Source organism: Mya arenaria, chromosome 13 (assembly GCF_026914265.1).
Source record: "Mya arenaria isolate MELC-2E11 chromosome 13, ASM2691426v1".
Classification (NCBI taxonomy): Eukaryota; Metazoa; Mollusca; class Bivalvia; order Myida; family Myidae; genus Mya; species Mya arenaria.
In genome coordinates this window covers 29,310,430-29,337,089 of record NC_069134.1, presented here as the reverse complement: position 1 = coordinate 29,337,089, position 26,660 = coordinate 29,310,430, and the positions used below count along the sequence as shown (strand labels likewise).

The 26,660-nt window shown below is 35.5% G+C and overlaps 2 protein-coding genes across 9 annotated transcripts in view; one reads left to right on the top strand and one right to left on the bottom strand.

The window, feature by feature from the left end:
• LOC128213781 (epidermal growth factor receptor substrate 15-like 1) overlaps positions 1-26,660 on the top strand; it is a 53,958-nt gene that overhangs the window by 9,045 nt on the left and 18,253 nt on the right. For all 7 annotated transcript variants that reach the window (XM_052919834.1, XM_052919831.1, XM_052919830.1 and 4 more), the window contains exons 10-16: positions 496-673; positions 1,647-1,744; positions 16,725-16,896; positions 18,403-18,465; positions 19,675-19,722; positions 20,702-20,851; positions 22,110-22,268. In XM_052919834.1, the coding sequence (XP_052775794.1) occupies positions 496-673; positions 1,647-1,744; positions 16,725-16,896; positions 18,403-18,465; positions 19,675-19,722; positions 20,702-20,851; positions 22,110-22,268 (868 nt within the window). The remainder of the gene's footprint in view (positions 1-495; positions 674-1,646; positions 1,745-16,724; positions 16,897-18,402; positions 18,466-19,674; positions 19,723-20,701; positions 20,852-22,109; positions 22,269-26,660) is intronic.
• LOC128213782 (uncharacterized) lies at positions 5,743-10,733 on the bottom strand. Of its 2 annotated transcripts, none has more exons than XM_052919837.1 (2): positions 10,350-10,733; positions 5,743-6,832 (listed from the first exon to the last, which is right to left on the bottom strand). In XM_052919837.1, exons 1-2 carry the CDS (start codon positions 10,509-10,511, stop codon positions 6,254-6,256), a joined length of 741 nt encoding a protein of 246 aa, XP_052775797.1. In that variant the 5' UTR covers positions 10,512-10,733; the 3' UTR covers positions 5,743-6,253. The 2 variants fall into 2 exon arrangements, with proteins under 2 accessions (XP_052775797.1, XP_052775798.1); XM_052919838.1 differs by having other exon boundaries at positions 5,743-6,829.

The following is a 26,660-nucleotide window of genomic DNA, read 5'->3' as shown; positions in this document are numbered from 1 at the left end:
GATATGGTGTACATTTATATCAATTGATATTTGAAATGTTTTTTCACAAAATCAACAATTATTTTCTTATTTGTTTTCAAGACGATTTGTAGTGAGGTTTTTTTGGAGTCGTCATCTGCTCACACATATTCTGTAGCTTGTCCGCACTTTGTGAGGTCTGTTTCAAGAGTTTAGCTTGTCTGTTTCCCAACCAAGAATAAATCAAGGAAATGTATTACTAAGCATTGGTGTTGTTGTCATAGTCATTTTTGTTTTGTGAAAACTTATCCATAACTCAAAGAATGATCAAGATATTCAAATGAAACTTGGAACACATGGCTAGAGAGAATAGTATGCACGTGTATAGCAAGGCCAATAACTCTGTTTTTATAATTGTTCTTTTTGTTGAGTTATTCCCATTTTCTTACTAAAATCAACAACACTACAACAGACAAACCTTGAAACAAGCTACAGTAAGTGATGGAATAAATCTTCAATGTGACTCTTTGATTTCAGGAACCTAAGTGACATGAAGGGTATCGGCAAACTAACACTGGATCAGTTTTGCCTGGCCATGTACCTTGTGCAACAGAAGATAAAGGGGATTGACCCGCCCCCTCAGTTGACCCCTGAATTGGTCCCTCCCTCACTCCGCCCCGGGGCAGCCCCTGACACAGCCACATTTGGAATTGCTGTAAGTATTAGCTTTAAGCATGCCCCCTTTTGAAAAAGAGGCAGTATTTTGATTTGCACATGTCAGTCGGTCAGTATGTCGGTTGGTTGGTAGGTCGGTACAGCAGAACTTGTCTGAGTAATAACTTGACTTGGAGGTTTGGCGTAACCAGAAGTAGACTCCTTTTGATTTAGGGTTCATTAGGTCCAAAGTACATGGTCATATGTATTTTTGTTATTGCTGTAAGGATTGTGATAATCCAGTTATGGCACAGCTTATTTGGCTGGGTAAAGGTCATGTGTAGTTCGAGTTTCCAGTGTCTAAATTAACCCTTTTCATTCATAGATGCACCTTCATTCTCCTCTTCTCATACCATGAAATCTTGTGTGCTCCAAGAACATCTCATATGCCACAGCATGCTAAAAGAGGGCCTTTTATTCTCTCCCATGGCTTGAATTTTACTGCCTTGATGACAGGGCTATTTTGTTTCCGGTTGTTAAATATAAAAACTGCATCTGAAATGAGCTGTTAAAACCATGTTGACACTCTGGAGGCTGGTCTTTAACTTTCCTGCTTCTTATTATTGGTAAACTGACTGATTGATTTTTTTTCAAAAGCTCATAAAAATCAGAACGGATAAGGAGGGCTTCTATGTGGTACTCTCAAATAGTGCTCTACTAACACATCTCTTTCTGGTGTATCATTGTCATCATTGTGTGAAACATATAACCCTAATTATACCCCTGCTTTACAAAGTGATGTGGGAACTATATAGAAATTATTGACACTTAAGTGTACTTCCAATTGAAGCCAGGAAAGCCATCAAAAGAGATCCTAAAAAGCCAGTTTTGCTGCTGCGGCGAGGTGCTTATCATTCATTTATCCAATTTGGGGCCTAAAGCAGCCCTAACTATCTCGCCAAAAATGTGTCAGCCCTGCAGCTTTCAGGTGAATCATAACCCTGTTTTATGACTTGTTTTCTATCTATGAACAGGATGGTGTCACCAGTGCTGGTCCATATGGTCATGTCGCAGACTTTTCAGCCATCAAAGAGCTGGACACCATACAGAAAGAGATAGACGACATCAAAAAGTGAGTTCTCCTGGCCTTTTTTATATGTGCTAACAGTAGATTTGTGATATTAAGTTGTAAATATACAGATGTACTGCTAAACAATTAAACATCCGCATCCGGGTACCCATCTGTCACTGGGTGTTAAGCCCCTTATCTCGGTACACTTTCTAGATGTCAGGGCAGATAGTGGTGATCAGTCGCTACCTCTTCTGTGTTGGCTTCCAAGTTGGTTCACTGCGTCGTAGCCAGAGCGAACTGGACGTTCTTTCTGCAGCTATCCCAAGAGTATGCATGGTTGAAAAAGAGAGCGTCCAGTTAAATAATCAGTTATATATTAAAGGTGTGCCTGGTACAAAAATGGCATTCATTCTAATGACAGATTTTAAGCTCGACTTTAAGAATAAGGAGAGCTTTACTACTCTCCCTAGTGTAGGTGTCTGCGTCACACCTTGGTTGAGGTTTTGCATGTATGCACCTCCATTATCTCACTAAGTACATCATGTATAGCATTTAAACATTAGATGTGTGTTCCCAACTATCGAACCTACTTAATGAAAAAACACTAACTTGAAAACAATCCAAATTATTAGTTTTTAGCTGGACTATTCGAAGAATAAGGAGAGCTATACTACTCACCCAAGAGTCGGCGGCCGCGTTGGCGGCTGTGTTGGCATCAGCGTCACACCTTGGTTAAGGTTTTGCATGCAAGCACCTTTAAGTCATAATCTCAGTAAATACATCATGTATTGCATTGAAACTTTAGATATGCATTCCCAACTATCTAACCTACTAAATTAATGATGTTAGATAACACTTATTTGAATTTAATGCAAATAATGGGCCTTTATTATTTGACTTAGAAATTCTGGTTAAGGTTTTGCATGTAAGCACACATAGGTTAATATCTCAGCAACTACTTCATGTATTGCAATGAGACTTTATACAATGGTACTCAACCACCCAACCTACTTGAATAACCAAGTTAGATAACTGTATTTTGCAAATAATGGCCCTTTATTTCTGGTTAATTTTTTTGCATGTAACAACATTTATGTTAATATCTAAGCAAATACATCATGTATTGCATTGAAATCTAATCTAATTTTACAGTGATCCATGTTTCGCCAAAACTTTTCAATCCTTACACTGAAAAGCGGCAGAATAGTTGAGCGCACTGTCTCTGTGACAGCTCTTGTTATTATTCAAATAAGAAATTCTGGTTAAGGTTTTGCATGTAAGCACACATAGGTTGAAATATCACCAACTACTTGGTGTATTGCATTAGGACTTTATACAATGTACTCAACCATCCAATCTACTTTAAGAACAAAGTATGATAGCTCTATTTTGCATTAAATGCAAATTAGTGACCCTTTTTTTATTCAACTTAGAAATTCTGGTAAAGGTTTTGCATGTAACCACATTTAAGTCAATATCTCACCAAAAACATTAAGTATTGCATTGAAACTTGATACATGTGTTTCCAACTATCCAACTACTTAATTAATCAAGTTAGATAACTCTATCCTGCATATAATGCAAATAAATTGCCCTTTATTATTTGACATAGAAATTTTGGCTTAAGTATTGCATGTAAGCACACATAAGTTAATATCTCAGCAAATACTTGATGTATTGCAAAGGAGACTTTTAACAATGGTATTCAACCAGCCAACCTACTTGAATAACCAAGTTAGATAATTGTTTATTGCATATTATGCAAAAAGTGGCGGTTTAATATTTGACTTTGAAATCTAGGCGAGGGTTTTGCATGTAACCACATTTAAGTCAATATCTCAGTAAATACATCATGTATTGCATTGAAACTTTTTTCAGGGGCTCCAAATCATCCAACCTTTTTAATAAATCATATAAGATAAATCTATTTTTTAATGTAATATAATTTTTTCCCCTTTCTTATTTGACTTAAAAAATTTGATTAAGGTTTTGCATTTAAGCACATATCAGTCAATTACCCTGCAACTACTTCATGCATTGCATTTAGACTTTATACAATCAAGTATGATTAGAAGTATCTTCCATGGCCGCTCGTGTAAGATAGGTTCATCCCAACCTGAGTGTAGGGTAAACGAAATATAGTTAAAATGTATTTTTTCGCCGGAACTCTTTTATGCGTAGTGAAAATAATTTGTGTAGAGATATGTGATAATTCATGGTTGTCATGGATATGCGCGCAGTGATTCAGATTATGTTAATAGCCAAATTGTTCTTTAAATTGTTTTGTGGAGCGTGCAGCATTATTTCTTGAATGCAACGTGACAACACTTTTCTGGTGCCATTTGAAGCAAGAAATAGTTAATTAGCATTTTAAATATCGCCACAAGTCCTGATGCTACAGACGAAGGCAGGTAATTTTATGATGACATCCAAAAAGGAGTTCCATACAGGTACTTGTATTATCTTTGTTCGCGGGTAAGATAAGGATTTCCAGCATGGCCAAATTTTGAATCTACTTACCTGAGGTGGGAGAAAACTTTATCTTGCATATAATGCAAATTTTGACCCTTTATTTTTTTACTGCTTACGGTTTTGCATGTAAGCTTATTTGACAGTGATCCATGCAAGTTTCAAAAAAACTACAATCCTTAAACTTAAAAGCCGAGGAATATTCGAACGTCCTGTCTCTGTGCCAGCTCTTTGTTTATTTATGAATAATTTATGCAATTTGTTGATTAATAATTCATTCCCCATTAAAATTTATTCAATAAGAAAAAGAGGTATATTTTATTGTGAAAGCGACTTTATAAATATTTACTATCCTGGTTAAACTCAGCCATGTTTGAACAAATAATGGTTTAGCTTAATTTAATGAATGTGTACAACCCCCTTTTATTTCAAAGTAATGGAATACTTTTGAAAATATTGAAGTAAACATTAGCCTGAAATTGCGCATTCTAAAGGATATTAATAAATCATGTAGAAGTTAACTAGATCAATGGAAGCTTGAATAAACTATTGATATGCACATTACATTGTATTAATGGGCAGTGACTTCATGTGATGTTTGCTGATTTGATTATATTTTTGACCATTTGACACTGTTCTGTTTTTTTAACAAAGAAGGTCAAGGTTTTTGATAGCTTAGCTGGCATTGTCTGCGTGCAAAAACTTTAACCTAGGCCAAGACTAGATCAACATTCAAGATATTCCAATGAACTTTAGAGCACATCTAGCCAGAGACCATACATACATGTCTTTCAACTCTAGTTGTAATAAAACTTATCACTAATGTGATTACTTTTTTAATAATTAAAATTAAAAAAGGCTGAAGGCCCGGGGCTCCCCCCCCCCCCCCAAAAAAAAAATAAAAAAAATAAATGGCTAAAATGGTTTAATGGTTTTAGCTGCCAGGTTAAATCACATTGCTTTGTTTTTGACTGAGAGAAAAACTAGATATGCTCTGGAATTATTATACCTTGAAATGGAGTTGCAGATGGTAACAACTGAGGGTAATTACTAAATACCAGCATTTGGAGGCATCAAAATGTAAAGCTTTAGGCTTTTTATGTTCTTTCATCAGGGATTGGAGAAAAAATGTTTATCAAATTATTTTTTAATTCATGCTATTCCCTGGTTTATTGAAAAATAATGGTGAATTGAATCCTGACGAATTCAACTTTCGAAACAGTGAGTCAATCCAAATACAGTTTCACTGTTATAACCGCGAACAGCGTGTGAAGAAATCTCAATGATGTCTTTTCCATAATGAGTTCATTTGGATATTATTTGGCATGACTTACCAATTAAATTTCAATTAGATAATGAATTTGATGATATTTTAAGCATGAATTAAAATGGAATTTCATTTGTTGGAAGATTGAAGTATAAATTATATTTCACTTTGTGATAATCAATTTCAATATTTCACTGAAGGCAAACACATTCGTAATATTGTACTTTTTTTCTCACCTGGTGAAATCTATAGCAGAAATAAAAAATTATATCCTCCATTTCATTAGAAATTATAATTGAATAACAAACAGTTCATTTGTTAATTGAAATATATTTTAAGATGTTGTTACTAATAAAAAGTTGTGATACATAAATAGTGTATAATAACAATGATTTTGGATACATAGCATGCAAGGAAACCCTCAAGAATGATAAAATATTGACAAATTAATAAGATACAGTGTACAAACAAATAAACCTTCAAATATAAAACATGAGCCTGTGGTACAAAATAGACTTTAAATTAAAAAAAATACTGATTACCTAGCAAAAAAAGAGTCCCTAGCTTCTATGCTATGAATTGGTTTTTCAGATAAGAGTAGCAGTCAAAACTACACTTAAGATAGCCATGTATTATTAACAGACATCACTTCAACTTAGCATCATATATTCAGACAAAGAAGTAGAAATCCTTGTAAAGCTTTTGTGAGCACTTACTATGAAGTTTAGACACATAATATTCCATAATATGTACATGAATTCGATGAACACGAGTTTTGAGCACTACTTTCAAGGTGAAATTAAATGTTTGTCTGTCCATGTATATGCACAAACTTAAATGTTAGTTGATATGTTTTGAAAACTGTATTTCCTCCACTGCACTTTCTTTTTCTTTAAGTTTAGCTTAAGTTCCGGATTACTCCTCGTCTCAACTTTATCATCATCACTTTCAATAATGATCTGAAATTCATTTTCCTCAATAACCTCTGATGTGTTCGCTTCTGAAACGTAAGGATTATACGGATATTTCTTGCCCATAGCATTCATGATTTTATCTGTCAGTGACTGTCGTCTGGTGTCGCGTCTGCTATTTCTTTTTTGTTTGCCTTTTCTGCCTGAGACAGTGTTTTTCCGCTTCAATTTACACGACCCATTCTTGTCTTCATTTTCGAACAGATCACTTAGGTTGCCATAGATACGGCTGTGTGGCATGACAGAGTAAAAATATCGCAAATAGTCTTCTTCCTTTTTCTGCTTCTTCGCTTTTTGGCTGTGATGACGCATTACTGACGCGATTGCAAAAAGTATGATGAAAATTATGATGAAGATCAAGAAGTAGATGTTTTTGCTCGTCAGAGTAAAGAATCCAAAACCCATGTAGTAGTGACCATCATTGGAGCTGGAGTTGCCCTGCTGAAATGAAATTGTAATGTTGTTTTAGCGCCTATCATTGGAGCTGGAGTTGCCCTGCTGAAATAAATATACTGTTGTTTTATTAACCATCATTGGAGCTAGTTACTTTGCTGAAATGAAATAATGTTGTTTTAGTGACCATGACTGGAGCTAGAGTTGCCTTGATGAAATGAAATAATAATGTTGTTTTAGTGACCATGACTGGAGCTAGAGTTGCCCTGCTGAAATGAAATAATGTTGTTTTAGTGACCATGACTGGAGCTAGAGTTGCCCTGCTGAAATGAAATAATGTTTTAGTGACCATGACTGGAGCTAGAGTTGCCCTGCTGAAATGAAATCATAATGTTGTTTTAGTGACCATGACTGGAGCTAGAGTTGCCTTGCTGAAATGAAATCATAATGTTGTTTTAGTGACCATGACTGGAGCTAGAGTTGCCCTGCTGAAATGAAATAATGTTGTTTTAGTGACCATGACTAGAGCTAGAGTTGCCTTGCTGAAATAAAATAATATTGTTTTAGTGACCATGACTGGAGCTAGAGTTGCCCTGCTGAAATGAAATAATAATGTTGTTTTAGTGACCATCACTGGAGCTAGAGTTGCCCTGCTGAAATAAAATAATAATGTTGTTTTAGTGACCATGACTGGAGCTAGAGTTGCCCTGCTGAAATGAAATAATAATGTTGTTTTAGTGACCATGACTGGAGCTAGAGTTGCCCTGATGAAATGAAATAATAATGTTGTTTTAGTGACCATGACTGGAGCTAGAGTTGCCCTGCTGAAATGAAATCATAATGTTGCTCTACTGACCATGACTGGAGCTAGAGTTTCCCTGCTGAAATGAAATAATAATGTTGTTTCAGTGGCCATCATTGGAGCTGGAGTTGCCCTGCTGAAATGAAATTGTAATGTTGTTTTAGCGCCTATCATTGGAGCTTGAGTTGCCCTGCTGAAATGAATATACTGTTGTTTTATTATCCATCATTGGAGCTAGTTACTTTGCTGAAATGAAATAATGTTGTTTTAGTGACCATGACTGGAGCTAGAGTTGCCTTGATGAAATGAAATAATAATGTTGTTTTAGTGACCATGACTGGAGCTAGAGTTGTCCTGCTGAAATGAAATAATGTTGTTTTAGTGACCATGACTGGAGCTAGAGTTGCCCTGCTGAAATGAAATAATGTTTTAGTGACCATGACTGGAGCTAGAGTTGCCCTGCTGAAATGAAATCATAATGTTGTTTTAGTGACCATGACTGGAGCTAGAGTTGCCTTGCTGAAATGAAATAATAATGTTGTTTTAGTGACCATGACTGGAGCTAGAGTTGCCCTGCTGAAATGAAATAATGTTGTTTTAGTGACCATGACTGGAGCTAGAGTTGCCTTGCTGAAATAAAATAATGTTGTTTTAGTGACCATGACTGGAGCTAGAGTTGCCTTGCTGAAATGAAATAATGTTGTTTCAGTGACCATGACTGGAGCTAGAGTTGCCTTGCTGAAATGAAATCATAATGTTGTTTTAGTGACCATGACTGGAGCTAGAGTTGCCCTGCTGAAATGAAATAATAATGTTGTTTTAGTGACCATGACTGGAGCTAGAGTTGCCTTGCTGAAATGAAATAATAATGTTGTTTTAGTGACCATGACTGGAGCTAGAGTTGCCCTGCTGAAATGAAATAATAATGTGGTTTTAGTGACCATGACTGGAGCTAGAGTTGCCTTGCTGAAATGAAATAATGTTGTTTTAGTGACCATGACTGGAGCTAGAGTTGCCTTGCTGAAATGAAATCATAATGTTGTTTCAGTGACCATGACTGAAGCTAGAGTTTCTTTGCTGAAATGAAATAATGTTTTAGTGACCATGACTGGAGCTAGAGTTGCCTTGCTGAAATGAAATAATAATGTTGTTTTAGTGACCATGACTGGAGCTAGAGTTGCCCTGCTGAAATGAAATAATAATGTTGTTTTAGTGACCATGACTGGAGCTAGAGTTGCCCTGCTGAAATGAAATGATGTTGTTTTAGTGACCATGACTGGAGCTAGAGTTGCCCTGCTGAAATGAAATAATGTTGTTTTAGTGACCATCACTTGAGCTAGAGTTACTTTGCTGAAATGGAATCATGTTTTAGTGACCATCACTGGAGCTAGAGTTGCCTTGCTGAAATGAAGTTTTTTTGATACATGAACTCAAAACAGTGCTTCTGATACTTCATTTACTGCATTTGAACTAAACTTACATGTAATAGTGCATGTTGATTTTTCGGTCTTCTACACAATTTAATTGGCAGCCCGGGCTTAGCCCCACTCCAACTAAAGTATTTTAAAGACAAAAAATAAATGCTAACTATCTTAGTGTTGAATGTAGATGCCACAATATTGCATCACTTGTCGTCTGTAATATTTTTATGTTCATATGTATGTGTCTATATTATATATTTGTTTCTATCAACGTCATTTATTTTGCCAGTCAACGACGTGCAATCATGAAACAGTGCATGATACTCTATGAATTTTTTATCAACTGATGAAAGGGTAATTCAGAAACTTTTAGATATACAGCTTTATCATAACTTTAAGTATTTGAGTGTTTTTTATGCTCTCCAAAAGGAGGATGATATAGATGGTGCTTTGTCCTGCCTGATCCAATTGTCTGTCTACCTGTCTGTCGGTCATACCCGTGTCTGGAGAATAAATTAAACTGATGGGATTGAAATAAAAGTTGGTTTATAGATGGATGGCAATAAGAGGCAATTCAGCACACAAGAACCATAATCATATCATGCATATTTATTAAGTTATCTCCCTTAACCATTTTTTTTATAATTGGTGCTTGTCCATGCCATATTTTGGAAAGTACTAAAGGGTTTTTAGCTGAAATTTGCAATATAGATAGATGACCATAATAGAGGAAGAGCAGTGCACAAGAACCATTATTCTACCCAATATATTTCTTTAGTTATCACCCCTTAATCTGATCTATTCTGATCTACTTTCGAAAGGAGTTCTTGTTCGGGCCATATCGTGGAAAAAGGTAAAGGGATTGAAATGAAACTTGAAATATAGATAGATTGCAATAAGAGGAAGTGCTGTGTCTGTCCATTTTTAGTCCGTTGTCAAACCTTTGTTCAGAGAATAACTTCAACTTCTACTGATGGGATTGAAATAAAACTTGGTATATAATATGGAGGGCAATGAGAGGATGTGCAGTTTGCCGACATATTGTGAGAAAAATAAATGAAGCGTTATGTTTATAAATTAGAGACTTCAATATTTAATGTTAAACAGTTGAAAAGCCTTTATATTGGTAAAGATCCTCATAAGCCCAACTTAAATTTGGTTTTAAAATTCTATGATTTGCAATAATTTCATTCTAATGGAGTAAAAATATTTATGATTATGAACTACGGGTTAATATGGTAAAATTACTTGAAGTATTTTTCTTTGAAAATTATTTAATGGGAAAGCACTTGATTGAGATACAAAATAGATGAGTTTATAAAGTGACAAATCATGATCTTACTTCCGCAGCGCCTTTAACATTCCCGCTGGTAACGTTCGACAAAAGTGTGTCATTCAGCGAAAGTGTGTTGTTCAGCGAAAGTGTGTCGTCCATCAGAAGTGTGTCATTCAGCAAAAATGTGTCATTTAGAAAAAGTGTGTTGTTTCCTCCTTTTAACTCCATATCTCTGTTAAGGTTTTAAAAACCAAGTGTTCTTTTCAAGAAAACAATTTGTATACCTTTTCTTTTATCTCCATTTTAACACTTCAGTTTGTTTTAAGAAAAAAAGTCTTCACATATTTCATTTTTTTGTCATTGTTTTTATTTCTTATAGTATAAACTATCCCTGATAAACAGTTATAAGTTTCATTCTGATGTGGTATGGACATTTCAAGTATATAAATCTAAAATAGAAGCTGGTATCTCTTGTTCCAACTATTGATTCAGCTTTCGTTTTATTCAACAAATGTTTTACTAAATACATCCATAAAACGGAAGTTAAACATTAAATGATTGATTTTCACATTTCACTCAACTGAAAGGTCACTCAATTCGGCCTTTTTTGTTTTAAATATTTCATTATTTATTCTTATCCAATAGGAGCATTTTTCAGTAAAAAAGTCCTTTCATGTATTTTTCACTTATTTTTTTTTTCTTTTCTTTTCTCAACACAATTCTTCCTTAAGTTCTTCAGTGTTCTAGTAATTTTCACAACAAATAATTCACTGTATGTATAATGAGAGAATGGCAGTTCCTTTCAAACAGTTCTGTGTTTCGATTAAAGTCTTCGGAAACGTGTTTTACCTGACTGGTTCTCTGCTTCTACATTTAATAATTCATATGTAATATTACACATAACCACCGTGCCCAATCTCGTCATAGAAAAATGATTACGCTGGCCTTAGTCTTTGGGGAAACATAATTGCTAGTTAGTTATCTTAGGCCAAACAAAAATTATATGGTTGTTTCAAGTTACAGGACCAAAATTGGTATAGTAGTATCAATTTATGATTTATTTGATGAGAACAAAAAATAAATCAGATTTTACCTCAGTTTTAGTTATAAATTTGAACGGTAGACCATTGATTGTATCTCTGGTTATGTAGGTTATTTCCAATCGTACTCTCAAAAGTGGCCCATTCATATTCAATGAAATTTATAATAATTTTGTCAATAATAGAACATTGATAATAATGTGACATTTTCATGTCCCTTCTTATAATACTAAGAATGTTTAACATCAAGTACAAATTAATCAAAATATTTAATAAGATGTTTAGTTGATCTAAATTTATTGTCTATTGAAAAGATTCAAATTATGAATGCAATTATTTATCCTTGAAAAAATGAAAATACTTGTACTGTTTTTATAAACCATTTTTTTCTTTAAATATAACTGATAGAGTTGGCATGCATCAGATGGGAAACAAATTTTCTTTTCCTTTGCTCCTGAACTTCAGTGCTCCATTGTTTTTCTTTCAGACCAGATACAATTCTTTAGTTTCTCCCCCCCCCCCCCCCCCCCCCCTTCAAAGCATGCATGAACGCGCCACACACACACACAAACAAACACACAGTCACCTTATTGTTTCTAATTAATATACAACGAAACATTCAGCTTTGGTGAAAAGTAATTAAAAATCATGTAACAGACAACACAAATGTACCATAGGGTTCCTTTCTACAAAAAATAAAATTCAACTGCCAAACAAATTCAAAACAGATTAGAATCTTAATGCTTTTGTTCTCTTGCCTCAATAACTTTTCATTTTTCCTCGCATCAACTATGAAATTTTAATGAAGCTACGTCCAATGCCATCTGTATTAAACTTGGTCCTTCAATGCGTCTTAGTATTGATTTATATTTTTTCATAATGTGAAGTTTCATTCTTTACTGTGTTCGTTAAATTTAGTGTGCAAAAAATTGCTTTATTATTTCGGAAGGCTGTTTTACGGCGATTGGTGCCATATATTTAAATTTAAAAATTGGGACAAATAAGCTCATTATTTCAATTATTGCAGAATAACACATTGCCTTTAGCAAATTTGAAAATCAGAAGTTTGCTGTAAATTTGTCATTAAAGAGTGTGATTTAGATAAGAAATTTGGGATAAAAATAGTTTAAAAAATGAAAGCAAATGCATTCAAAAACCTATTCTTGAGAAGTAATATATTTACAACATTTATTAGCTTGTCTGATATTTGAAAAAAAATGACGAGCTATTGTCGACACTTGATTGTCGTCTGCGAGTTGAAGGCGTTGGTTAAGTTGTGCGTTTAGGTCACTAATAGTACATGGAAACTATCAGAGCTATCACTTTGAAACTTGGGGAACTTGTTCATTTAATATCCTTCTTCACATTGTACTTTAAAGATGATAAGTCTCACCTATTTTGTTGGGTAAAAAACATAAATTTTGGTTGATTTTGAGAAATGGACATCATAGCTTCTTAATTTTTGTTGGATTGATTTCATTTTTTTCAAAGACAATACATAGATAATGCCTTCAGTATAGCAAACAGGTTTTTAAGTTACACATTTGGAAGGGCAGGGGGAGGGTGGGGGATATTTTAGTAATTTTGGACTTGGTAATTTTAGCTAGTCTGATTTTTTTGATGCTTGGGTCACTTACAAGCAAACTATCACAGCTATCACTTTCAAACTTTTGAATACCTGTTCACTATCAAATGTACAAAATGAAATAAATTACCGTAAAAGGATAAAATCAGACAAGCGTTCAGCACCCGGGGCGGTGTTCTTGTTTTATAGACCTAGCCATATTGAAAATCAAATTGAAGATCGCCTAACCATATATTGAGTCAAAATATAATGTTACAGTAGATAATACTTTGAATTTTAAAGCTTTTCCTTTTTAAGGCAATAAAAATCCCAATATGTGAATGAGTGTCTTGACTGTAAACTAAGAAGATATTAAGAATTGCAATAGAAATAGGTTAATGACATCAAAAAAGAGCACTATATTATTCTGACTACTTGACCAAATTTTCAATACAGTAATATAAGTAATTAATAGCCTAGAGTATGAAGATGTCTAAAAAGGTGCGTTGGCCAGCAATGCTGGTGTTTATGGGCCTAGTTATGTATAATAGATTTGTTTTTAGTGGTAATTATCCTTTTCCTACTCTCCTTGGGACACTTATAGTAGACTTCTGTGTGCAACTGTAGCCATGCAGCTCTTGTTTACGGTATTATTAGGACATAATCATAATTCAACTATAGCATATGTCTGATAAGTTTCATAAGTTATCTGGTAGACAGCTGCCATGATGAGAATAAGGAAGGCTTTGCCCTTTAGTCAGATTATTAATATCTATCATGTGCTTCTGGTCCAAATCTGAAATTCTGATCCAGTGGGCAAGTGATGAAGACGGTAATGATCGAGGCTTGCCGAGTTACCGCCTACAAGCGATCGCGAGGGTCAGATTCTTCGGCACTGGACAGGAAGCACATGATTGATTTTTTTTTCTTGCATATATAACTTCAATTATCCATTTGTGTAAAAATTTACTTTAAAAAAAATACAATTTTTGAAGTCTTTCACCAAAAAGGGCTTGCAACATTATTTTTGTAACTGGCTTGATGACAAATAGTAATTTAAGATGAATGTTTACATAAAAAAAAATCTGAAAAAAGGCCTTTATGTTTGTACAAGATTTTTTTTTACTATATTTCTTAAAAAGTATATAAATATAATTTCACTGTATTGCAACATCATGATATCATGTTTATAAAGAACATAATAAAAGAGATAAGAAGTGGCGCCTTGGTGCATGTGACTCATCTGGTATGGGGGTTGCCAGATAGAATTTGACAGCATGGCCAAATTCAATGGAAATATGCCTGCATGTCTAGTGTGCATGAAAAATTTAGCTCCCGAATGTGCCTGAATGTATTAATACAAAGCCGTAGAGAAACTTCACCTTAATGAACAAATATGCAAACATATTTATGCCATTAGCAAATCTTGGTCTTCATCAAAATGTTCAGTCCCAAATGAAAATATATAGTAGACGATTTGACTTGATAAGATATATGCAATATGTTCCTATGAAAAGCATTAAATAAGGGCATTTTGTTTATAATGCACCTGCTCTAAAGCTGTTTATGTCATGCATATGAGAGTTATGAAGAAGAGAGCTCTAGAAGAACACAAGTGTTGGTCTCCAAAACTAAGTGCAATCCCTAATGTGAACATATAGCTATCTCCAGTATTTGAAATGATGCTTAATTCGATTCTAACCCATTCCAATAATCTATCTATTTTATCAATGGAATATTTAATTCGATTCTAATATAATACTAATGGCCAACAGTCTTGTCCGGTCTACAAAAACTACAATATCCAAAAGTTTTGTCCGGTGTACAAAATCTACAATATCTGTTTTGTTTTATATCGCACACGCACAATTATAAATTTGGTATCGATGGAAAAGGGACATTAATATGCATTCAATGAAAAAATAATTTTGGAATTTGAGCCTGTACTGCCGGTACAGTAATGTGTTGAAAATTGGCATTGAGGATTTGCAAGGCATAAATCAAACCCATACCGGACAAGACTTTTGGCCATTAGTATATATGTGCATGTGGTTGTCCAGGGTCCACCTGGGTTATCATGTGACTAGTAAATTACCGGATTGGTTTAACAGTCCCCCCCCCCAGGTCCCGGGAATTGCAGGGACTTTTGACTTTTGGTCCAGCAAAGCGCGGGTAAAATCCCCGCCCTGCGTTGGCGAAGTGCTGATAAAATCCCCGCCAAATGCCCGAAGACAAAACCACTGCATTCACTTAGCACTTCAGGGCCACCTGGAAGGTAAAAACACTGCCTATTTCCCCGGCTATCCCCGGCATACCCCCAGACCTGGGGGGGGGGGGGGGGTACAATTGACTGGTGCACATACTTTCATAAGCAATCAGGTATAAAATTGAACTGTCACAGTAATACCACCATATTCATAACACTTAAATGAATTGAATTAATCAAAGGCGATCATATTTCAATATCAGCATTATATCAACTGTTCATAAGTTATCGGTTACACAATGTTTATGAAATGTTACTTATGCATATCTCTCTTTTGTTTGGTCATGCATATCATAGATGTCATCCAAGGCTGGGAGAATATTCATGCAATAGGCTTAAGCACTTCTTTTAGAAAAATAGGAATAATTTAGAAATGCTATGGAATAAGTAATAGTGTTCTTTGGTCCGTATAAGTAAGACACAAGTGCCTAAGTGGTATAAAGATGACAGCTTTAATTTAAGTATTGATCGTGATGAACAATAAGTGGGCAAAAGATAGATATATTATATAAGTAAATGAAATAATGACCATGTCTATGCCCATTCTAGGCATTTCCAAAATAATGCCAGTAAAACAACATCTTGGATATGATAAGTGCATTCTCTGTAGCTTTTTTCTTTTCATAGTCAGATACCCCAGTAAATGGTATTGGAGATTTAAGTAAAATTTTGTGTTATCATGAGTAGCTCAGTCATTAGCACTCTTGGCTGTGGAGCATGAAGTCTTTAACGGTGTAGGTTGGGATCTCACCAATACCACAAACTTTTATCAATTTCATTTTGTTATAAAAAATTTTTTTATCAATTATCCCATGGTGCTGCTGTAGTGTTATAAAAATGTGTATTTTCTATATGTTTCTTTTTTAAAAGTATTTCCATCTGGACAAAATATACCACAAACATCATTTGAACCCTTCACCTTTTTGGATGGGATATAAATAGCAATTTATGAAATCATAAATCCTTATCATTCACAATATACCCATGTACATTTCAAGTGATCATCAGATCTTCCTGCAAACAAAGTAGAATGAGAAGCTCCATGCCTGAATGTGTTCGTACAACAAAGTAGAGGTGCTTAACCTCAATGATACAAAAATGAAAAACTATTGATGCCCGTAAAAATTCCTGCTCTTCATCAAAGAGATCCTTCTAAAATAAAAACACAGTCAAACGCCGTTGGCTCAAATTTGTTTGGCTCAAATTCATCGTTGGCTCGAAGTAGACTCAAAGGACAGTTTTCATTATTCTGAAGGTAAAAATTTGCGATTGGCTCAAGGCTTGATGTATTTTCGCTGGTCCCTAGAAGTTCAATCCAACAGGGCTTGACTGTTGTAGAGGATGAGGTTTGTGAAAAGATATAGGTATCTGCCTCCTATCCAGTACATGTCAGTTGTTGCTTTGAGTACCACACGGGACTCATTCTTTTAGCATCAAGAAGAACACCAGAATTGGTCTCTTATAAACTGAGAGTGATCCATATCATGAGCTTAAAGCTGTCTCCACAATTGTACTGAAGTATTCAAGTTTGATCTATATAGACTAAATGAAAATCTATTTCAAATCTCCAGGGAGAAGTTAAAACTTGAGGCTGAGCAACAACAGCAGCAGGCGGACATCCGGTTATGCCAGGTGGAAGTCCAGCGTCTGGAGAAGGAGTTGAACAATGTGACTGGTACACTGCATCAGCTAGAGGCACAGAAAATAGATGCACAGAAGGTCCTTGATGAGCTTGAAGAAAAGGTAAGCTTGATAGAATGGAAGTTTGAGTAAAGTGTGAGCTTTTGTGGAAATATAAGCATAAGTTAAACTAAATATAAAAATAAGAAAAGGAAAAGGAGTTGAACAATGTAACAGAGGCACAGAATACAGATGCGTATGAGGTCCTTGGCGCTCTAATGGAATTTGTAACAAGATATGAGCTTAAGGAAAGTTTTACCTTGAGGATGCCTAAGATCTAAGATCTTTAGTTTGTAGAGAATTATCAATGATATTTTTCACTTTTTTTAAATTTTAGCCCGTTCACAGACCTAAATTATGACCTAAAGTCAGCATGCACAGAGCTAGGCCACAATTTCACTGATGAGTGATGTATTTTTACCTCGTGAACACTAATTCGAGTGAAGTGTATCTTTTGGTGCTCTATCTATTAAGGACTTTGCAATCTGACACTGAAACAAGCAGTTTTTATATGCCTGTTTTAAAAAAGGGATGTATTATAGTTTTACCTGCAGCACTGTGGCGCTCGAACGTGTGGGCAGGCTTGCAGCATCCAGTTTGTTGTCTTGTCTGCTCATTAACTTTAGAAGCCTTTTTCTAATCACCACCAAATTTGGTCAAAATGTGTAAGTGCACTATATGTGTAACTGCATATGATCTCAGACAAGTGTGATAACCAGTGAATTGCTCTTGTCACTCAAGAGTTATCACCCTTTAATTATAGAATTTACCTCAAATTGGTCTTGTCAGTTCAATATTTTTTGAAGGCTTTCTCCAATCATCACTAAACTTAGTCAAAATGTAAATGGGCACACTATCTTAGAAAAAAATGATAACCAGCCATATAGCTCTAGGTTCTCTAGAGTTATTGCCCTTTAATTATCAAATTATGTAAAATTGGTCTTGTCTGCTCAATAATTTTAGAAACTTTTGTCCAATCCGAATCATCACCAAATTTGGTCAGAATGTGTATTGACATTAAATCAGACAAGTTTGATAACCAGCCATATAGCTCTAGTCAGTAGAGAGTTATCGCCCTTTAATTAAAGAAATAACCTCAAATTGGTCTTGTCTGATCACTAACTTTAGGAACTTTTGTCCAATCATCACCAATTTTAGTCAAAATGTGTATGGGCATAAAATCTCGGACAAGTTAAATAACCAGCCATATCCCTTGTCAGTCAAGGGTTATCACCCTTGAATTATAGATAATTCCGTAGGCTTGCCTCTAAACAGGGCTTGTATTTGTGTTATTGACTACTTAGCTTGTCCCTGTAGTTTTCATTGAATTATTAGAAAAACAAAGCGAAGAAGGTTTCAAGTCAGCTTGTGGAAAATGTAATCAGTTTTGAGGAAGAAATGAACTTAAAATGAGGGCTAATGGGAAGTTGACATTATAACAACTTAGTCTCAGGGGACTGAAATCTGATAGAACAGTTCAATGTTTTCAAATGTCATTTTTAAAGTATTTGTCAAGAAATAAAATAGGAAACACGTTTTCTGTGCCATTTATTGACCATCATTTTTCAGAAAATGGATCTGGAGACAACAGTTCGGGAAATCAAACAAAAATGCGAAGATGAACAAAAACAGGTATGTTGTTTTTATACATCATGTTACATATGGGTGAATCATTTATTTATGAAAGTATCATGTTTTATTTACTGTGATTCACAACAGACATTGATTTGTACTTCATTTTTTTTTTAAGTAATCAAATTTTATTGTCTGTCCACAGTGTATTATCCTTGGTGTAATGATTGCCACGATGTATGGATAGGACTCACATTTGTTGGAGATATTTTACCTGAACTTGGTACTCATGTTCATCATGACAATAGAGATTCATGTAGTGGATGTGAATCAAGTTTCACCTGTATCATACAGTGTTCTCAATAAGAACCGGCTGCCGGCCAAAATGGACGGTTCAAATGGCAATAGGGCCGGTTCAAATTTGGAAAACTAAATGAATTTTCAGTAGAATAAGTAGAAGCTGGTCGGTTACTTTACCATTTGAGACGGTTTAACCGAAACTTATTGAGAACCCTGATCATATAGCTGAGTGTTATCATTTTATCAAAACATTCTTATAACAGAAACTACCATTCAGTAAGTAGCATGCAGATAAATAACAACAATATTGCAATATATGCACTCTACTTATTGCATGGTAAGCGTGAACAGTTTGACGTTTTATCGACAACATTGGGCTGATTGTTTAGAACTTTGTGAAAGTTAACGACATTGTTAAAGTCATCGTTGTTAACTTTCAAATATTTACAGCTCTCAATGTTTAATGTATACACTAGCAGTCATTGAAATTAGACTTGAGGATGAACAAGCCCAATTCTTATATTATTGCTTGGCATAAAAAAATTGAACAAGCCCTGCTATATAAAGTTCAGAATTTGAGCAAGCCCGGAAGACATTTTACCAGTGAAGGGCTTGCGGGCTTGTGTTAATTTAGACCACTGCGCTAGTGATCTGCAGTATTTTAACAAGATTTGAGACAACTTTTTAGCAGCACATTAATTTAATCCATGAGGGAATAATCAAATATTTCCCACTTAAAAGTTAACAACGATGTTCTTTATCACGTTGTTTACTTGAAGAAAGTTCTGAGCAATCGACTCATTCCATGTAATAATACTACACCCAACCCTTGTTATTGAAAGTATACATAACTCGCTGTTCACACTTGTTGTGTGTAACTTTAATTAATCGAGTAAAGGGTGCAGTAACTACATGTATTATCTCTCTAGCTCTTCTTGGTATTAAATCTTTCGCATGTTTAATTTTCAGATCAATAGCTTGAACAGCCAAATAGAAAACCAACAGAAATCGGCTTTGGTAAGACTTGGTCATTTTATAGAAAAGACTCCTAAAAATGGAAATACCATTTGTAGGAATATTGCGATATACTGTTATTCATTTCCATCTTCCAATTCTCTTTTTAGATTGTCCTTAAAGCCTTATTTATATGTTGAGGGGTAAGAATGGAAATGACCTTTCTTAGCTTGTCTGTTTGTTGGTGAAAAATGGTGAGGTATTTTCATAATTGTGGTGTCAATAGCATCTAAGCTGGTATGCAGATTCATTGATCTTGGCAATAGCTTAACAAATGTTTAAAGATATTCAAATAAAACTTGGTACATATGTTCTCAGAGACAATATGGACATGTATAGCAAGCCTAATAAGTTTGGCTTTAATAATTGTTATGTGATACCCCTAGGTTGACTTAAAAAAAAACAGCAACAACTAGCATTGGCGTATCACTTTGAAACTTTTTTTCACCACTCAAAATTTGCTCATGTGTTCATAGTAAATCAAAATCAGTATTCATAAATCCCTGATTCATAAATCAGGATTTAGCTTGCTTTCAAGATCAGACTATAGTGCATTTGTTAAGTTTTTCTCTTTGCTTGACTTATATTGCATTATAAATACTAAGAAGTACCTTGAAATGGATATAAATGGCTTGAATATAAATGGCTTTGAAAACAATTTTAACAGGGTTCTAAGCCCATTCTACCCCCTTGATGTTATGCAGCGCTGCCAGTGAAATTTGATTGTCATGCTCTAGTGCAGGCCGCTTAGGTTCAAAAGGCCGCTTACATCATTATAAAGTGAAATATACAAAAAATAGGCCAGATTTGGTAAAATAGCCAGATTTGGAAAAACTACTGCCACTTGCGGAATTTTATCTCAAATATGGCAATAGCAAGCGGGAACCCTGCTCTTGGACTGAATCCATCATAAATTTTGCGTCAATATTCATGTTTGGGATTGTTTTTCTGTTATCATACCTGTGTGTTTTACTTCATCTAGGAACAAGATGAGGAGTTGAACAAGCTTCGTATTGAGCTACAGAAGCTGCGTGAGGAGGAAAATACATTGGAACAGAAAGTGGAAGCCGGGAAAACCCAGCTAGAACAGTTGTCAAAGTCACAGAAAGATGTGATCTTACAAGTTAATCAGGTATGGGGATGTTAGGTTGGGACTTTGGGTATGTTGATGGCAGGAAATTACCTGTGCAGAAAACCTGTCAACTTGGACAGCAAAGATGTGATCTAAAAAGTTTATTAGGTACAGGCATGTTAGGTTGGGATTTTAGGTTTGTGGATAAGGCAGTAATTTTCTTGAACAGAAAGGGGATTCCGGGAAAACCAAGCTAGAACAGCATGCTGTCAAAGTCACTGACTCTTTCAAGTCAATCAGGTAAGGGGATGTTTTGTTGGGAGTTTGGGAATGTTAAAAAGAATGTGGAATACCAGAAAGGCCAACTTCCAAACAGCTGTCAAAATATTAAACAAAAGACAGTTCTATTAGTTGTGTTTGAGGACACATGAGTGTATGGGTGTGAGTAGGGATCGGTTAAGGAATAGTTTGGGATCTTGAAGCAGATGTGCAATGGTTGAAGATTGTAATAGGTGGAGGTAAAAAGTCAGAGATAAAAAGGCATCCTCTAACACGCTACTAAGGTTGTGGAGAAACTAAAGATAAGGGGTTGGGAATTGGAAGGGTCAATCAGTATTGCTAACATACCGCTGATTACTTGAAAACTCAGATAAAACTGTTCAGATAAAAGTGTTATTTAAGTAACAAATATATGTCTATCTAAAGGCTTATCAGGTATAGGAGATTCTATGGTAGGTGTAGTGGGGGAATCAGACCAAATATTACTATTGAGTATCGGTGATTAAAAACTGGTCAATGATTGATTAATAATCGATTATTTGCATGCTTTTATAAAGTATTTGTATATTGTCTTAATTTTTATTGAATTAATGTCAAATTAAATTAAAATTAAAAAACAACAACGGTATGATATGATAATCCATTATGATAAAAATTAATACCAACAGGTTCTTATGTGGACCTTTTTTATATTTTTAGCTCGACTATTCGAAGAAAAAGGAGAGCTATACTACTCACCCAAGTGTCGGCATCGGCTTCACCCCTTGGTTAAGGTTTTGCGTGCAAGCACACATAGGTTAATATCTCAGCAACTACTTGAGGTATTGCATTGAGACTTTATAAAATGGTACTCAACCATCCAACCTACTTGATTAACCAAGTTAGATAACTGTAGTTTGCATCTCTTGTTTCCATTACATTTGGACATTACCAATTTATTTTAGCTGGGATAATGACAAAAGCTTTGTAAAATGAGTTCAATACTGTTTGCTTGGTAGAAATTATAAAATAAAAAATTTGGCATGTTTATTCCAAACAGACAAAGACCAGGGTACAGCACCTTCAAGACCAGCAGCGAGCAATACAGCAAGGCCTGACAGAGTTCGCTGCCCCTGGTGCCGATTTGAGTGCTGGTCTCGGTCTTTCCTCGAACCTCTCTTCAGCTACATTTGAGGATATGGGCAGCACAAGGGCAACAGTAAGATTTCTTATTTTATTTTGCCCATTGTTTTTTATGCAAAACTTTGAATGATGTACTCATCTTACGTTGACAGTAGATATATAACCAAAATTGGCTCAGCTATATATGTTTAGACACGGGTTCTAAAGTTCAGGATTTATCCTAAAATCTGGATCAATAGCTTTTTAAGGATGAGATGATTATACAGTTGTAAACATTGTATTTGGGCTGGACTTTCCGTTTTGGCATGAAATACTTGATGATTGAAACCAGTGCATCATTTTTGTCTTTTGGTATTCTAACAGTCATTTTGTTTGAGTCGAACTCAAGCCGAAGATAAATAATAACTCTTGTCGGACCTTCAGTTGCATTTATATAATAAACAATAAGAAATATATTTAAATGGGCTATTAGCCCATTTACCCTGTTTAGGGCATGAATCATTCATACACAAACAGACCCCCAGGTATTTCATAGCTTTGACAAAAATCAGCTATAACAATCTCTGTTGATAGTTATGCTCCTTCTCTAACTAAAAAATACAGGCAAGGTTTGTCATCCATTTACACTGTTTTTCTACCTTGCTTTTTAATGGTTCACCTCTAAGCAGTCATGCAGTCTAACAAATGAATGGTTGAGCAATTCATATGAGACATTTTCGATACCGATCATCGGTCTTTTATGGCTGTATTAATTAGAAATGTAAAGTTTTTATTCTGTTAAAATACTGTCATGCAATACAGGTGTAAAACAAGAATTTGTAAAGGCCATATACAATTTTCCTAGTAATTCAAATTCAATTAAACAAGAGTTATGGACATGATATGTATGTTTTGTTTTTAAAAAATGAGAGAATGAGTAAATTCATATCTGTTAAAAAGCATGCCATGCCCAGTTTTAATGGAGTGGTAAGTACCAGTATTTTAAGATTTGCTAGAAAATCTGTGCTTACCTTAAGCCCATTGCATATGCAGAATTGTGTTAAGACCAAGACGCAGTTAAGCTATATTAGAATTAGTTGTTTATTATCCCCCATGGAATGGATCGGTGGAGGTATATGGATTTCGCGATGTTTGTCGGTCCTTCTGGAGCCATAACTATGTAACTAATTGACAGAAATCAATGAAACTTAAATTATAGAAGTGTGTATAATCATAGTGTGGTTGTGAACTTCCAAGATTTGTCTAAACTGGGTCAGTGGCACAGGAGTTATTGCCCTTAAATTAATGAAAACACTTAAATATGTCTCTCCAGAGTTTTAATAATGTAGCTTATAGACAGAAATTGATAGAAATTATGTAAAGTGTTCATTACATTAATGCAGTGGTGAACATGTAAGTTTTGTATGGATCAGGTCAGTAAAACAAGAGTTATTTGCCTTTAATAAAAAAGCAGTAAGAGTTGTCTGTCAGGCGCGATTACTGTGTGACTTATTGGCAATATTTAATGTTACTTACATGCATTATGTTTATTATGCCCCCCTTCGAAGAAGAAGTGGTATATTGCATTGCACATGTCGGTGGGTCAGTATAGGTAGGTAGGTCGGTCGGTCTGTCAGTAGACCAAAGCTTGTCAGAGTAAGAACTCGACAATTCTTGGACATATGGTCATCAGACTTTACATGAAGGTTGGGCCTGACCAGTAGATGACCCCTATTGATTTAAGGGCTCATCCGGTCAAAGGTCACGGTCACAGTGACCTTTAATGGTAAAATAATTTTAAAGCTTGTCCGAGTGATAACTCAACAATGCCTAGACCTATGGTCATCAAACTTGATATGAAAGTTGGGCCTGACCAGTAGATGACTTCTATTGTTTTTGGGGGTCATCAGGCCAAAAGTCGAGTTCACAGTGACCTTGAATAGTCAACGGTTGTCCGAGTGATAACTCGACAATGCCTGCACCCATGGCCCTCATACTTGACTTGGAGGTTGGGCCTGACCAGTAGATGACCCCTTTTGTTTTTGGGGGTCATAGGGCCAAAGGTCAAGGTCACAGTGACCTTGAATGGTAAAAGGTTGTCCGCGTGATAACTTGACAATGCCTGCACCCATGGCCCTCAAACTTGACTTGGAGGTTGGGCCTTAACAGAAGATGACCCCAATTGTTTTTGTGGGTCAACGGGCCAAAGGTCAAATGTCACAGTGACCTTGAATGGTAAAAGGTTGTCCGAGTGATAACTCGACAATTCCTGCACCCATGGCCCTCATACTTCAGTTGGAGGTTTGGCCTGACCAGTAGATGACCCGTCTTGTTTTTGAGGGTCATCGGGCCAAAGGTCAAGGTCACAGTGACCTTGAACGGTAAAAGGCTGTCAAAATGATAACTCAACAATGCCGACACACATATCCCTCAAACTTGACTTGGATGTTTAACCTTTAACGCAAAAAAAGTTAACAAATCTTCTCCCAGTGATATCTCAACAATGCCTGAACCTATGATCATCAAACTTGACATGGAAGTTGGGCCTGACCAGGAGATGACCCATATTGATTTTAGGAGATATTGGGTCAAAGGTCAAGTCCACAGTGACCTTGAATGCGAAAATGTTTTGAGTGATACCTCGACAATGCCTGCACCCATGGCCCTCAAACTTGACTTGGAGTTGTGTCTAAACCTGTAGATGACTTCTTTTGATTTTAGGGGTCAAAGGTCAAGGTCACAGTGACCTTGAGCGAAAAAAGCTTGTCTGTGTGATAACTTGTCAATGACTGCATCCATGGCCCTCAATCTTGACATTTAGATTTTTGGTGACCACCTGATGACTCCTATGGATTTTGATGTCAAAGGTCTTGGTCATAACACACTCTATCCTCACACTTTGAATGGTCATAATTTTAAAACTGCCTCAACAGCATCCAGTGTCTGTGACAAATCAGCTGTCATTTCGGTCCATGCAAATTTCATTCAATTGTCCATATAATCATGACAACATGGCGCTCCGGGCGGGGGGCATAATGTTTGACAAACATCTCTTGTTACTACAGTGTGAGCGTGCATGCCCAAGTTACAATTAGATTGGGTCAGTAACACCAGAGTGAAAAAAGCTTAGATTTATCCATGCATGTTTTCAAATGTTGCAGACCCATTACTGTCATTGTCAAGTAAAATAAGATTTTTAATTACCAGAGAAAGTTTTTTTGGATGAATCAGATTTAAGACACCATGAAATAGCTTTCAAATATCGACTTTTTCAAAATACAATGAATGCTCTTCTCCTGTCCTTTTTTGTGTCGCCTGAAAAGACGACATATAGGGGTTACTTTTGTCGGCGGCGGCTGCATCCCATTTTCGCTTGTCTGGGGTATATCTCGTAAACTATTAGTGGTATCAACTTGAAATTTCATATGTAGATAGATCTAATTGAGGGCAAGTGCAGTGCACAAAAACCGTAACTCTTGCATCTATATGTTTAGAGTTATTGCCCTTTGTTAATTTTCATGCTTAAAGTTTTGTCCGGGGCATATCTTGTAGAATATAAGAGTTATCAACTTGAAACTTCATATGTAGATAGATCTCATTGAGGGCAAGTGCAGTGCACAATAACAGTAACTTTTGCTTTCTTAGTTTTAAAGTTATTGCCCTTTGTTAATTTTCTTGCTTAGGTTTTGTCCATGGCATATCTCGTAAACTATAGGAGGTATCAACCTGAAACTTATTCCGTAGGTATATCTGATTGAGGGAAAGTGCAGTGCACAATAACAGTAACTCTTGCATCTATATGTTTAGAGTTATTGCCCTTTGTTAATTTTCATGCTTAAAGTTTTGTCCGGGGCATATCTTGAAGAATATAAGAGGTATCAACTTGAAACTTCATAGCTAGATAGATCTCATTGAGGGCAAGTGCAGTGCACAAGAACCGTAACTCTTGCTGCCATATTTTTAGAGTTATTGCCCTTTGTTAATTTTCATGCTTACGTTTTGTCCGTGGCATATCTTGTAAACTATAGAAGGTATCAACCTGAAACTTATTCCGTAGGTATATCTGATTGAGGGAAAGTGCAGTGCACAAAAACCGTAACTCTTGCATCTATATGTTTAGAGTTATTGCCCTTTGTTAATTTTCAAGCTTAAATTTTGTCCGGGGCATTTCTCGACTAAAAGAGTTCTCAACTTGAAACTTTATAGATAGATAGATCTTATTGAAGGGGATCGCAGTTGACTTCAGTATTTATTGTGCTCATTTTTGCTTATAAAACCAATTGCTTGCTCCTGGCTTAACGTTGTTACCTTCAGTTCAAATGCCACCTACACTTGGCAACATCATTGTCTATAAATGAATAAAATGCCAATCTAACAGCTATAATGTCGACAGTAAATAATTCGTCAGGCGACACATCCGACTCGCGGAGTTCTAGTTTCTTTAATTTCTCACTTCGGCAAAGGGCATAACATTGTAAATATTTTATCC